This window comes from Polypterus senegalus, chromosome 2 (genome assembly GCF_016835505.1).
Source record: "Polypterus senegalus isolate Bchr_013 chromosome 2, ASM1683550v1, whole genome shotgun sequence".
Classification (NCBI taxonomy): Eukaryota; Metazoa; Chordata; class Cladistia; order Polypteriformes; family Polypteridae; genus Polypterus; species Polypterus senegalus.
The window spans coordinates 280,480,207-280,493,997 of NC_053155.1; the positions used below are offsets into that span (position 1 = coordinate 280,480,207).

Here is a 13,791-nt window from a genome sequence, read left to right on the forward strand (position 1 = left end):
GTGGAAAATGGGCAACCACCTCACTGCACAGGCAACTGATCACTTGTGTGGGAACTCCAAGCCTGGCATTAAGGTTCATGTTTTCTGTTTATTTTGTGTATTTCTGTTGCTAGTTTAGTTAATTGCTCTCTCATGATGTGACGATGCGGGTCCTGCTCCTAGCTCCCTCTTCTCTTCTGGGAGCCCTTGAACCCAACACCATCGGTAATGTAACCGGATGAACTGGCAGATGGGGACAAACCACTCTTGGAGCAAGGGGAAGGTGCAAAGTGCAAAAGTGCTTTTATTAAAAACAATAAAAAAAAAACAGTGTCCAAAGTGCAGTGCTTCAAAATGTTCATTGAATAAATAATACATAAAAACAAGAAGTGATAAGTGGAGGTTGAAATCCCAATAAATAATTCCATTTAAAAAAAACAAGGTTAAAATACTGGCTGGAAGCTGTCCTTTTTAAAAACCCGGTGCCTTTTCCCTTCTACCTGGCGGCTCCCCTGCTTCTCCAATCGGGCTTTGGAACAGGGGAGTCACCCTACCTGCACACCAGAATCTATTAACTAGTTAGTGCTCTTTAAATAGAGGAGACATCCGTCAAATTGTAGACACCTTGCCTGAGAAGTGTTCCAAAATCTTGTATTTCTGGTACTTTTTTTGTGAATAGCCCTTTCTGAATATGTATTTATACAATGTCTTCAGATGTGAAAATTACTTCTTTTAGTTTTGAGTTTGTCCAGCCCTGATGAAGGGATAGAATCCAGAAATGCGTCAGCCTGATGGACAACAATATGAATATTAACTGTTAGGAATCCAAATCCTGGATACTATGGCTTTGTTGACTGTGCTACCTATAATTAAGGGTTGTTTACCCGACCTGTTACATTTTTATGGATATGTTTAACATGTTGGAAGCCCTCCTCCTTGAACCGCCACCTTATCGTGGTGGAGGGGTTTGCGTGTCCCAATGATCCTAGGAGCTCTGTTGTCCAGGGCTTCATGCCCCTGGTAGGGTCACCCAAGGCAAACTGGTCCTAGGTGAGGGATGAGACAAAGAGCGGTTCAACCAAACCACCTATGAAGAATAAAAACCTTGAACGACGTTTCCCTTGCCAGGACGCGAGTAACCAGGGCCCCCCTCTGGAGCTAGGCCTGGAGGTGGGTCTCCATGGCGAGCGCCTGGTGACAGGGCCTGCACTCATTAAGCTTGTCTAGGCACAGCCCGAAGAGACAACGTGGGTCCTCCTTCCCATGGGCTCACCACCTTTAGGAGGGGCCAAGGAGGTCGGGTGCAGTGTGAGTTGGGTTGTGGCCAAAGGCGGGGACCTTGGCGGTCCGATCCTCAGCTACAGAAGCTCTTGGGACGTGGAATGTCACCTCTCTGAAGGGGAAGGAGCCTGAGCTAGTGCGCAAGGTTGAGAGGTTCCGGCTAGATATAGTCGGGCTCACCTCCACGCACAGCTTGGACTCTGGAGTAGCCCCCGGTGAGAGGTGCCAAGCGGGTGTGGCCATACTTATTGCCACCCGACTTGGAGCCTGTTTATTGGGGTTTACCTCAGTGGACGAGAGGGTAGTCTCCCTCCGCCTTCGGGTGGGGGGACGGGTCCTAACTGTTGTTTGTGCGTATATGCCGAACAACAGTTTGGAGTACCCACCCTTTTTGTAGTCCCTGGATGGGGTGCTGGAGGGCATACCTTCTGGAGACTCCCTCGTACTGCTGGGAGACTTCAATGCTCATGTGGGCAATGACAGTGAGACCTGGAAGGGCGTGATTGGGAAGAATGGCCCCCCCGATCTGAACCCGAGCGGTATTTTGTTATTGTACTTTTGTGCTCATCACGAATTGTCCATAACGAACACCATGTTCAAACATAGGGGTGTTCATATGTGCACTTGGCTCCAGCACACCCTAGGCTTCAGTTTGATGATCGACTTTGTGGTTGTGTCGTCGGACTTGCGGACACATGACTTGGACACTCGGGTGAAAAGAGGGGCGGAGCTGTCAACTGATCACCACCTGGTGGTGAGTAGGCTTCGATGGTGGGGTAGGATGCCAGATAGGCCTGGTAGGCCCAAAAATGTTGTAAAGGTCTTCAGGGAACATCTGGCAGTGTCCCCTGTTAGAAGTATCTTCAACTCACACCTCCAGCAGATTTTCGACCACATCCCGAAAGAGGTGGGGGACATCGAGTCCGAATGGGCCATGTTCTGTGCCTCTATTATTGAGGCAGCTAACCGGAGCTGTGGCCCTAAGGTGGTCGGTGCCTGTCATGGCGGCAATCCCCGAACCTGTTGGTGGACACCGCTGGTGAGGGATGCCGTGAAGCTGAAGAAGGAGTCCTACCAGACCCTTTTGTCCTGTGGGACTCTGGAGGCAGCTAATAGGTAAAAACTTGGGCATGGGAGGAGTTTGGGGAGGCCATGGAGAATGACTTTCGGACGACTTTGAGGAGATTCTGGTCCACGGTCCAGCGTCTCAGGAGGGGGAAGCAGTGCTGTGTCAACACTGTATATGGTGGGAATGGTGCGCTGCTGACCTCGACTCGGGACATTGTGGGTTGGTGGGGGGAGTACTTTGAAGACCTCCTCAATCCCACTAACATGCCTTCCAATGAGGAAGCAGAGCCTGGGGAATCGAAGGTGGGCTCCCCCATCTTTGGGACTGAAGTCACCGGGGTGGTCAAAAAACTCCTTGGTGGCAGGGCCCCGGGGGTGGATGAGATACGCCTGGAGTTCCTCAAGTCTCTGGATGTTGGAGGACTGTCTTGGTTGACACGTCTCTGCAACATCGCATGGACATTGGGGACAGTGCCTCTGGATTGGCAGACCGGGGTGGTGGTCCCCCTCTTTAAGAAGGGGGACAGGAGGGTGTGTTCCAATTACAGAGAGATCACACTCCTCAGCCTCCCCAGAAAAGTCTATTCGGGGGTTCTGGAGAAGAGGGTCCATTGGATAGTCGAACCTCAGAATCAGGAGGAAGAGTGTGGTTTTCGTCCTAGTCGCGGAACAGTGGACCAGCTCTACACCCTTAGCAGGGTCCTGGAGTGTGCATGGGAGTTTGCCCAACCAGTCTATATGTGTTTTGTGGACTTGGAAAAGGCATTTGACCATGTCCCTCGGGGAATCCTGTGGGGGGTGCTCCGGGAGTATGCAGTACTGGACCCCCTGATAAGGGCTGTTTGGTTCCTGTACAACTGGTGTCAGAGCTTGGTCCGCATTGCTGGCAGAAAGTCGAACCAGTTTCCAGTGAGAGTTTGACTCCTCCAGGGCTGCCCTTTGTCAATGATTCTGTTCATAACTTTTATGGACAGAATTTCTAGGCGTAGCCAGGGTGTTGAGGGGGTGCATTTTGGTGGACTCAGGATTGGGTCACTGCTTTTTGCAGATGATGTTGTTCTGTTTGCTTCATCTCTCTGGATCGGTTCGCAGCTGAGTGTGAAGCGGCTGGGATGAGAATCAGCACCTCCAAATCCGAGACCATGGTCCTCAGCCAGAAAAGGGTGGAGTGCCCTCTCAGGGTTGGGAGAAAGATCCTGCCCCAACTGGAGGAGTTCAAGTATCTCGGGGTCTTGTTCACAAGTGAAGAGAGAATGGAGCATGAGATCGACAGGCGGATCGGTGCGGTGTTCTCAGTGATGCGGGCTCTGTATTGGTCTATCGTGGTGAAAAAGAAGCTGAGCCGTAAGACAAAGTTCTCAATTTACCAGTCGATGTACGTTCCTACCCTCACCTATGGTCATGAACTATGGGTAGTGACCGAAACAACGAGAACGTGGATATAAGCAGCTGTAATGAGTTTCCTCCGCAGGGTGTGTGGGGTTTCCCTTAAAGATAGGATGAAAAGCTCAGTCATCCGGGAGGAACTCAGAGTAGAGCCGCTACTCCTCTGCATCGAGAGGAGTCAGATGAGGTGGCTCCGGCATCTGATCAGGATGGCTCCTGGACACCTCCCTGGCGAGGTGTTCTGGGCATGTCCAACCGGGAGGAGGCCCCGGGGAAGACCCAGGACATGCTGGAGGGACTATGTCTACCGGGTTGGCCTGGGAATGCCTCGGGATTCCCCGGGAAGAGCTAGAAGAAGTGGCCGAGGAGAAGGAAGTCTGTGCATCTCTGCTCAAGCTGCTGCCCCCGCGACCCGACCTCGGATGAAGCAGAAGAGGATGAATGGATGGATGTTGGAAGCCATGTGCTCAAGTATAAAGTTAAAAGCCAATGTGCTCAAGTTAGAATGTAAAAAAATGTTTGTATTTATAGTTAGGAAAACTACTTGTGTAATTTAGGTTAGGTCAACTATAAAAATATTTTGAATTAATGGGTGGACACAGCAGGCTGGACGTGATATACATAAAGGTTAAATGCATTTAAATGTAAACAGCTGGGCAGATCCATCTTACAACCTATAAGTCTGTCATTAGACAGCAACAGCTCTATCTATCTATCTATCTATCTATCTATCTATCTATCTATCTATCTATCTATCTATCTATCTATCTATCTATCTATCTATCTATCTATCCTTCTTAGCCCCCACAAACGTGAAATGGATTAACTGGATTAAACAATGAATAGATACAGTATACAGTATTTGTGACGGGGTTGCTGGGGGGGAAAGGTGTCATAAAACAGGGACATAGCCCAATAATCCCATGGGGAAAAAGGGAAGAATGTCAGCTGTGATTCACATCATCATACTAATGCAGGAGGATTCCCTAGGAAGAGCAATAGGCATGGACACTCTAGCAACTGCCAAGGATGCCTGACCCAATGAAGGAGAGACAGAGGATTTAGAGAGTTAACAAGAGGATGAAATACTTACTGACAAATATAGAGATGTACACTGTGTCAGAACATGGTAAATGTGAACCTTTAAACACCTTTAAAAGTCAGGACTAGCAGGAGACCAGTTATTTCTCACAAGCCCTCATGGTGACAGCACACCGTCCCAGGGCGGAAGGGATAGAAGCAGGTTATCCCTTTAAGTGAGGCAGTCTGGAAACACTCAGAAACAATGCAGCACTTGACCATTGTAACAGTATTTCTTTGTATTGAAATAATGCATGTTCTGTATTTTCTGATGATCAAGCAAATATCAGACATCATAAAATATAAAGGTATTACCATAAACGTTATTATGAAAGGAGAAACAGCAACTCTATACTCACCTTTGCTGTCCTTTCTTATTAAACGCACAGGCCAAAGCCACCACTTGGGAAGTAGCTCTACTGATAACAGGTACACAAAGCATTGAGTGAACTTCAAATCCAAGCATGCTGTTTAACTGTTTGTGTTCTTCCTATGATGAAAACAGACATTTGGCTTACAGTGAAAAAGCTGTACATTTTCTACAAATACACCTCACATAGACATGTGGAACACTATTGAAGAAGTAAACTAAGCAAGACTCCTATTTCTATGAAGTACTTCAGTGCAGGATCCTACCAAATCTAGAACTTCCATTTCTTTATCACTTCACCATTATTGAGCTGCAATTTAATTCTGTTGCATTTGTTTGTGTAACATTCCAGTGCTGTTTTTCTTTGTATACTGATGGATGGCAATATCATTTTAGTAAAATGGAGGAATAAAGCGAATGATTAAAGTGCATTCATTTTGTAAATCATAAGAATGCAGGAGTTGTAAAAATATATGCATAGTCACAATAGGCACAAGAACAAAATGACATAGTTTAAAAATCTTCTCTTTTGTATCTTCATCACAATTGTGGTGGTGTTATGATAGGTAATGTTAGGGACCACGATTATGTTACATCCAGGAGCACTTTGTGTGGCTCAGAAGCATTACAGGGTAAGGATGAAGCTTGACAAAGTAGGGCTCACTATTCCCTTCTGTGCCCCCTGGCAGCATCCATGGAACCCGACAAGGTTGACACTACAAACTCCAATTCCATGTGTGCCCTGTGGGAACTCAGGGGGGCTGCCATCTAGTGGTTTGGGGGAGACAATGCCCAGCACAAGCTGTCTTCCTCTGTCCTACCACGCTGTGGACGTCCAGTTTGGGCAAAATTCCCAGGACAGTTCCAACTGGGTTGCCAGCCTTGGAGTGGTGTCCTGCACAAGATATACAGTATATATATATACAGTGGGATGCAAATGTTTGGGTAACCTTGTTAATAGTCATTATTTTCCTGTATAAATCGTTGGTTGTTACGATCAAAAATGTCAGTTAAATATATCATATAGGAGACACACACAGTGATATTTGAGAAGTGAAATGAAGTTTATTGGATTTACAGAAAGTGTGCAATAATTGTTCAAACAAAATCAGGCAGGTGCATAAATTTGGGCACCACAAAAAAGAAATGAAATCAATATTTAGTAGATCCACCTTTTGCAGAAATTACAGCCTCTAAACGCTTCCTGTAGGTTCCAATGAGAGTCTGGATTGTGGTTGAAGGTATTTTGGACCATTCCTCTTTACAAAACATCTCTAGTTCATTCAGGTTTGATGGCTTCTGAGCATGGACAGCTCTCTTTAACTCACACCACAGATTTTCAATTATATTCAGGTCTGGTGACTGAGATGGCCATTCCAGAACGTTGTACTTGTTCCTCTGCATGAATGCCTTAGTGGATTTCGAGCAGTGTTTCGGGTCGTTGTCTTGTTGAAAGATCCAGCCCTGGCGCAGCTTCAGCTTTGTCACTGATTCCTGGACATTGGTCTCCAGAATCTGCTGATACTGAGTGGAATCCATGCGTCCCTCAACTTTGACAAGATTCCCAGTCCCTGCACTGGCCACACAGCCCCACAGCATGATGGAACCACCACCATATTTTACTGTAGGTAGCAGGTGTTTTTTGGAATGCTGTGTTCTTTTTCCTCCATGCATAATGCCCTTGTTATGCCCAAATAACTCAATTTTAGTTTCATCAGTCCACAGCACCTTATTCCAAAATGAAGCTGGCTTGTCCAAATGTGCTTGAGCAGACCTCAAGCGGCTCTGTTTGTGCTGTGGGCGGGGAAAAGGCTTCTCGCATACAGCATCTCCTTGTGTAAAGTGCGCCGAATGGCTGAACGATGCACAGTGACTCCATCTGCTGCAAGATGATGTTGTAGGTCTTTGGTGCTGGTCTGTGGGTTGACTCTGACTGTTCTCACCATTCGTCGCTTCTGTCTATCTGAAATCTTTCTTGGTCTGCCACTTGAGCCTTAACTTGAACTGAGCCTGTGGTCTTCCATTTCCTCAATATGTTCCTAACTGTGGAAACAGACAGCTTAAATCTCTGGGACAGCTTTCTGTATCCTTCCCTAAACCATGATGGTGAACAATCTTTGTCTTCAGGTCATTTGAGAGTTGTTTTGTGACCCCCATGCTGCTACTCTTCAGAGAAAATTAAAGGAGGAGGGAAACTTACAATTGACCCCCTTAAATACTCTTTCTCATTATAGGATTCACCTGTGTATGTAGGTCAGGGGTCACTGAGCTTACCAAGCCAATTTGAGTTCCAATAATTAGTTCTAAAAGTTTTGGAATCAATAAAATGACAACGGTGCCCAAATTTATGCACCTGCCTGATTTTGTTTGAACAATTATTGCACACTTTCTGTAAATCCAATAAACTTCATTTCACTTCTCAAATATCACTGTGTGTGTCTCCTATATGATATATTTAACTGACATTTTTTATCGTAACAACCAACGATTTATACAGCAAAATAATGACTATTAACAAGGTTGCCTAAACTTTTGTATCCCACTGTATATATACAGTATATATATATATATATATATATATATATATATATATATATATATATATATATATATATATATATATATATATATATATATATATATATATTTGATTGGCCTCAATAGCTGCAAGCCCCATCCCTTCTGGTTCTTTGTTGGACCTGCTTTAGTAATGGATGGAGCTCCATTTTCTCTAAAGAACCACTTTGATGGCTCAGCAGTGCTTAAGAGCTTCAAGAAAAATAAAGTTTGTTATTATTAATAACATGCTTTCATTTTTGATTGATGACATTAAGTGGGGTGTCCAGATGGAACGCCAACTCTTTTTGTCATATTCCTTGCATTTTTTATACAAAATGAATAAAGAATTAATTTACTGATGCTCTGTAGTGATCATTCTAGCTTCTTTGGGCAGACATTTACCCACTACAGGATTTGCTGTGTGCACATGAATACATTTACAAATTTTACCTGAATCTCATTGAATATTACAAGAGAACCATACAGTCAGTACCACTAATTAAGTGTTATACTGTAACTACTCCTTTGGAAGAAGGATGACATTCACACTATTTGTACTTTAACAAAGAAATGTAGGCAAATGTAACTGACCTGTAAAATCTCTAAGATTAAACTCTGCTACACAATATAAATACAGTGTTAATGCAGAAAAGTCAAGCTGCTCCTTAACACTATTACACATATTCATTTCTAATGGCAGCATTCTTTTCAGCTATTAACACTTTTCAAAATCATGTAGAGCGTTTCTTGAAAATCAAATTGCACATTCTCAAAATGCCTTACTATACATATAATACTAATCATGGACTTAATAACAACAAAATGCAAAAGTTAGAGTGGCTTACGAATGACCAATATTTGGAGTATGTCACTAATAACAAAGAAGGAACCTCTAGTTTGTGTTTAAGTTCACAGATTGTAGTATTGTGAGGTATATAAAATTGACTTTTATCTTAAGATTTTTCCAAATATGACAGCAGAATATATTTAAAAATTACAGACAGCTGTTGATATCAGTAAAAGTTAAAACTAAATAAAAAAATGTGCATTGTACTTGCATTATGCTGCAATGAATTAATGTTTTTAAATTTATTAAACATATACAATGAGATTTTAGTTTATAGTACATCTAATCATATCTGTTGTAACATACCATAATTATCGGGACATCCAAGTTGGGATATATTAGACTTTGTTATTTAGTTGATCTATTTTTTATGCTAACACTGTTTAGGGATTCCTATTATGGTACACTTCTGATGCCTCCACAGCAGGAATGATAGTCTAGTTCTGTCTAATGGTAGTGTGTAAAGGTACAACAATGGAAAGTTAAGAAACAAAGTAAAGAAAAAGGGCACATTTACCTGATTTGTTAATTCAACACACGAATAGGATATTCTGTTACAACTGAACAATATTAATATTTTGTAGTTGTTTTACAGAATTAAATATTATCAAACAGGAATGCTACTAAATCATGACAGAAGGTAGTAAATGCCATACATCATGGCCAAAGTCCTTATACTTGCCCTTTCATTGTGTGAATAGAACTAAATAACAGCAGAACTTTGATATGGGTTGCTTTTGTAAATGTGAACTGAGAAGCCAGAGAGCCAGGAGACATGATTCAGTTTGGTTAAAATAAAATCAAAATGGTGTGGAAATAATTGAAAAGTTACAAGATATGACGAAAATTGCAGTCAAGAGAAATGGTACACAAAGCCAAAAATAAAAAAGTAAAGTCAGATTCAAGAGATAAGACTAAATCACAAAGATGCTGCTGCTGACCAGAGCCGATTTAAATAATGAGACTAGTGATGAGTGAAACGATTAGTATGAAATTGAATTTGCACAAAGCCCAGAGTTTTCCTTTGCAAATAAAAATCACAAAATAAACAGCAATAAATTGAGGTTTTGCTTCAAACCTCCATCTGCAGGAATCAAGAAACAGGAAAGGCTGGTTGCAAGGTAAAGGCAGGAGTGGAAAAAGCACAGTAATGTGTACAGTGTGTCATCATGTGTAAAATATGCAGCATGAACTCTGTTAATACATTTCATAATAATGAAATCACCAGCTACACTAATGTTAGTGTCAGATTCACTAAACTGTATGCTGTCACGATTAGGGCACTTTAAAAATTTTACTTGGGCATAATACATTTTTCTTGACCTTTTCTGTGGTTTAATCCATATTTGTAACATCAGGTTATCTGAGCAATCTTATTTTTACTATTAGAAGAGTTCTATATTTTACCACAATTTTTTTCCTAGATGACATCATTTTGTTGTTCATTTGTGAGCACACAAGAAGAGATTGCTAAGGGAAGTCATGCCAGACTGCATCATCAAAGCAACACTTTATAAACAGGCCTTACAGACACATCCACTATCCAAGTTGGTGGGTATAAAATGTCCCTTTGAGCTATTTCGATAGTTTCTTTGGTTTATGACTCCTGGCTTTGAAGAAAGTACTGCCTGCTTTTCTCAATTTTGACTTTAGCCTGTGCGGCTCTATTTCATTTCTTCCTTAGATCTCAGTCTGCTTCCCTTGCTGCAGCAAAATGGTACACAAATCAAAACTTCCATTTCACGCATCACTAAATGATACACAGAGATAATGAGCCTTAGGTGTCTGTTAATGCAGATGGTGTGCAATTGAAAGTTGGTGGCATTACTTTCCTTTCTTCATGTCCACTAGCTGACTGTTCCACCATGTACAGTAGATGGTAAAATAATGACACAAAACACAAGTGACTGAATGAATCAATCAATAAACAACAGACCATTGTTAGATATAACTAAAAGTATTGTAGCAGGTTTTGAAATTATAGGTTATGGTTTCATCCTGTTCTCTTTAAAATGCTAGCACAGAGAAGACGTGGCCTTTATTTGAATGATACACCAATGCTTACTGTGGCACTTTAACATTTTACCATTACACAGTATGTACTTTTCAGACTGGCAATCTATCAAATAATACTATAATACTATAATGAGCTTTCTTAGATGAACAGTTGGTGGTGGTGGCTCTGGCCCTTTTTGTTCTGAAATCACTCTTAATGCTGATGATTCTCTGGGTGACTGCGCCTATTTTGACCATTCAATATTGACTCTTCTCCTTATTTCTAGTTAATGGCTGTGATTATTGAAAATCCCTTTTCCCCTACTGAAGGAATGGATTTTAATAACAATCTGCATTACCATATACTCATTGCAGTACTGATAATAGTCAATTATTTAAACATTTTTCAGGAACTGCAAGTAAACAAAAATATACAGTGACAATGAAAAATTCATTATTTTGAGCTGTGGAAGAAATACAGATGTGGTAATTTTGACAATTTTGGAATACTCACAGAGCTGATATCCTCCAGTGTAATAGATGTCTTCTTCTCAACAACTTGCCCCAAGCGACCAAATGTTAGCTGTAAAGGGAAGAAAAAACAATGAGTGTTACACTGTTTAATAGCTTGTGTCTGCCTTTTTATTTCTTTTTGGGAAGAACTTTCCTTAATAGAGCTGCTACAGTATATAAGAAGTTTAATGTTAAAGTCAAAGATCATTTTCTTCTCCATTGTCAATCTCCTACCAATTTAATATAATTCATTATTTAATAAACTTAAACTGTAAAATTATTTTCCAGTTCTGACTAATTTAGTTCAATATATCAGTTATTAATCTGATAAAAAAATAATTGCAGAGGAAGGGGTAATAAGGAGTAGGGCAAGAAATGGTAAATTCCGTGGCGGACTGCGGCGCGGCAAATGCAGTACCAGAACTTCATAAGACTAATTCATAACCCAAGCAAAATAAATGCATTTTTTCTTATTCTTAATCCTTAATAATAATCAATCATAATTTGGAATACTAATCAAATAGGTATATCAAAGCGTTCACATCCGCACATTTGAATCCACAGATTTGCTTTAGGCAAAAGATGCTGAAACATATGTAGACATAATATTATTCTCAACAAACTATCAAATAAGGTTTCTAAAGTTATTGTTTATTTATCATTGAAGAAAACGGCACTGTAAGCTCGTAGGTTTTCTTGTGACAGAGAATATTGCAGTGGTTAAAACACCGATCCATATTTTGAGAATGAATGTTACACATCAACAGAAGACATCGGCAACGCAATGTAAACTTTACCAAGAGCTGCTAAGCAAGGCAGTCTGTCCTCTAAGGCACGCCAAAAAGCAATGATATCAGCTGGATTTTACTTCATGAGATGCTATGTCCAGATAAGCTTGCCATTCATCTGCTGCAGCTATCATTGTTGGCACTGATGGTGCATGATCAGCAAAATTCTTCGATAAGAGAGGTAGCTGTCGTGGATCAAATATTCTCACAGATCTGACTAGGTCTATTGCCGGCTGTTTGGTTCCCACAAAATATTCAAGTTTAACAGCAGCATTGTGCTTTGCATCTTCACAGCTGCTGGTTGCAATTGGAAATCCGGACGATTTCAGGCAAGACAGTAAGTAAGACACTTTGTTGTAGACATTGACAGCCATGAATGACTGTGCCTCAAAAGAAGTCAGAGAGTTCATAATTGGCTGGCAGTGAACAGATACAAATTCAAGTTCAGCTCTCAGTTCGTTAAGTTTATCAGTACTTTGCAGCAATGCCGACAGCTTCTTTAACTGGACTGTAGCTCCACTGTGTTCGATTTCAGTAGCAACGAACGAGATATTAATGAGATGATGTAATAGGTTAAAGAAAGAACTTAAAGAAGTAATTAAAACTAATCATACTAATATCAATATGCCTCAAATGGTGAGATTTCATTCAGATGTGGTATTTTCTGCGGCAGTTAGGTTAATTCCGTGGCGTGGTGTTTCCGTTTCACTGCTGCAAAACCCTAAATTCCACTACGTGGCGTTAAATTCCGCGGGCCGCGGTAAATCGTGGGCCCTAATAAGGAGACATGATGGTGGGATAAGAACTACAGAAGAGTATAAAGAGGAAGCGGTAGGTGAAGAAGAAGTGGAATAGTCAGAAAGATGTAGAAAGTAGACAGGAGTACAAGGAGATAAGGCGTAAAGTGAAGAGAGAGGTGGCGAAGGCTAAAAAAAAGGCGTATGATTAGTTGTACGAGAGGTTGGATACTAAGGAAGGAAAAAAGGACATGTATCGATTGGGTAGGCAGAGGGGCTGAGCTGGGAAAAATTAGCAGCAGGTTAGGGTGATAAAGGATAAAGATGGAAACGTTCTCACAAGTGAGGAGAGTGTGTTAAGTGGATGGAAAGGGTACTTTGAGAGAAGGTTGGATGATGTGGAGATAGTAAATCAAAGTGCAACAGATTAGCACGGAGGAAGTAAGGACAGCTATGAAGAGGATGAAGAATGGAAAGGCCGTTGGTCCAGATGACATACTTGTGGAAGCATGGAGGTGTTTAGGAGAGATGGCTATTGGACTTTTTAACCAGATTGATTAATGCAATCCTGGAAAGTAAGAGGATGCCTGTGGAGTGAAGAAGAAGTGTACTGGTACTGTTTTTTTAAGAATAAGGGGGATGTGCAGAGCTGTAGTAACTACAGAGGGATGAAATTGATGAGCCACAGCATGAAGTTATGGGAAAGAGTAGTGAAGGCTAAATTAAGAAGGAATGTGATGATTAGTTAGAAGCTGTATGGTTTCATACCAGGAAAGACCACCACAGATGTGATGTTTGCTCTGAGGTTGTTGATGAATAAGTATATAGAAGGTCAGAAGGAGTTGCATTGCATCTTTGTGGACCTGGAGAAAACATATGACAGGTTGCCTGGAGAGAAGTTGTGGTACTATATAAGGAAGTTGGGAGTGGCAGAGAAGTACATAAAAGTGGTACAGGTTTTGTACAAGGGAAGTGTGACAGTGGGGAAGTCTATGGTAGGAGTGACGGATACATTCAAGGTAGAGGTGGGATCAGGGATTGGCTCTGAGCACTTCCTTATTTGCAATGGTGATGGACAGGTTGACAGATGAGATTAGACATGAGTCCTCATAGACTATGATATTTGCGGTTGACATTGTGGTCTGTACTGAGAATAGACAGCAGGTCGAGGAGACCCTGGAGAGGTGG

General features: G+C 41.7%; 1 protein-coding gene across 3 annotated transcripts in view; it reads right to left on the bottom strand.

Annotated features, from left to right (window-relative positions):
- Nucleotides 1-13,791, bottom strand: part of LOC120523931 (cGMP-dependent 3',5'-cyclic phosphodiesterase) — a 798,989-nt gene that overhangs the window by 83,551 nt on the left and 701,647 nt on the right. For all 3 annotated transcript variants that reach the window (XM_039745642.1, XM_039745643.1, XM_039745645.1), the window contains 2 exons: nucleotides 11,080-11,148; nucleotides 5,154-5,284 (listed from right to left, as the gene is read on the bottom strand). In XM_039745642.1, the coding sequence (XP_039601576.1) occupies nucleotides 5,154-5,284; nucleotides 11,080-11,148 (200 nt within the window). The remainder of the gene's footprint in view (nucleotides 1-5,153; nucleotides 5,285-11,079; nucleotides 11,149-13,791) is intronic.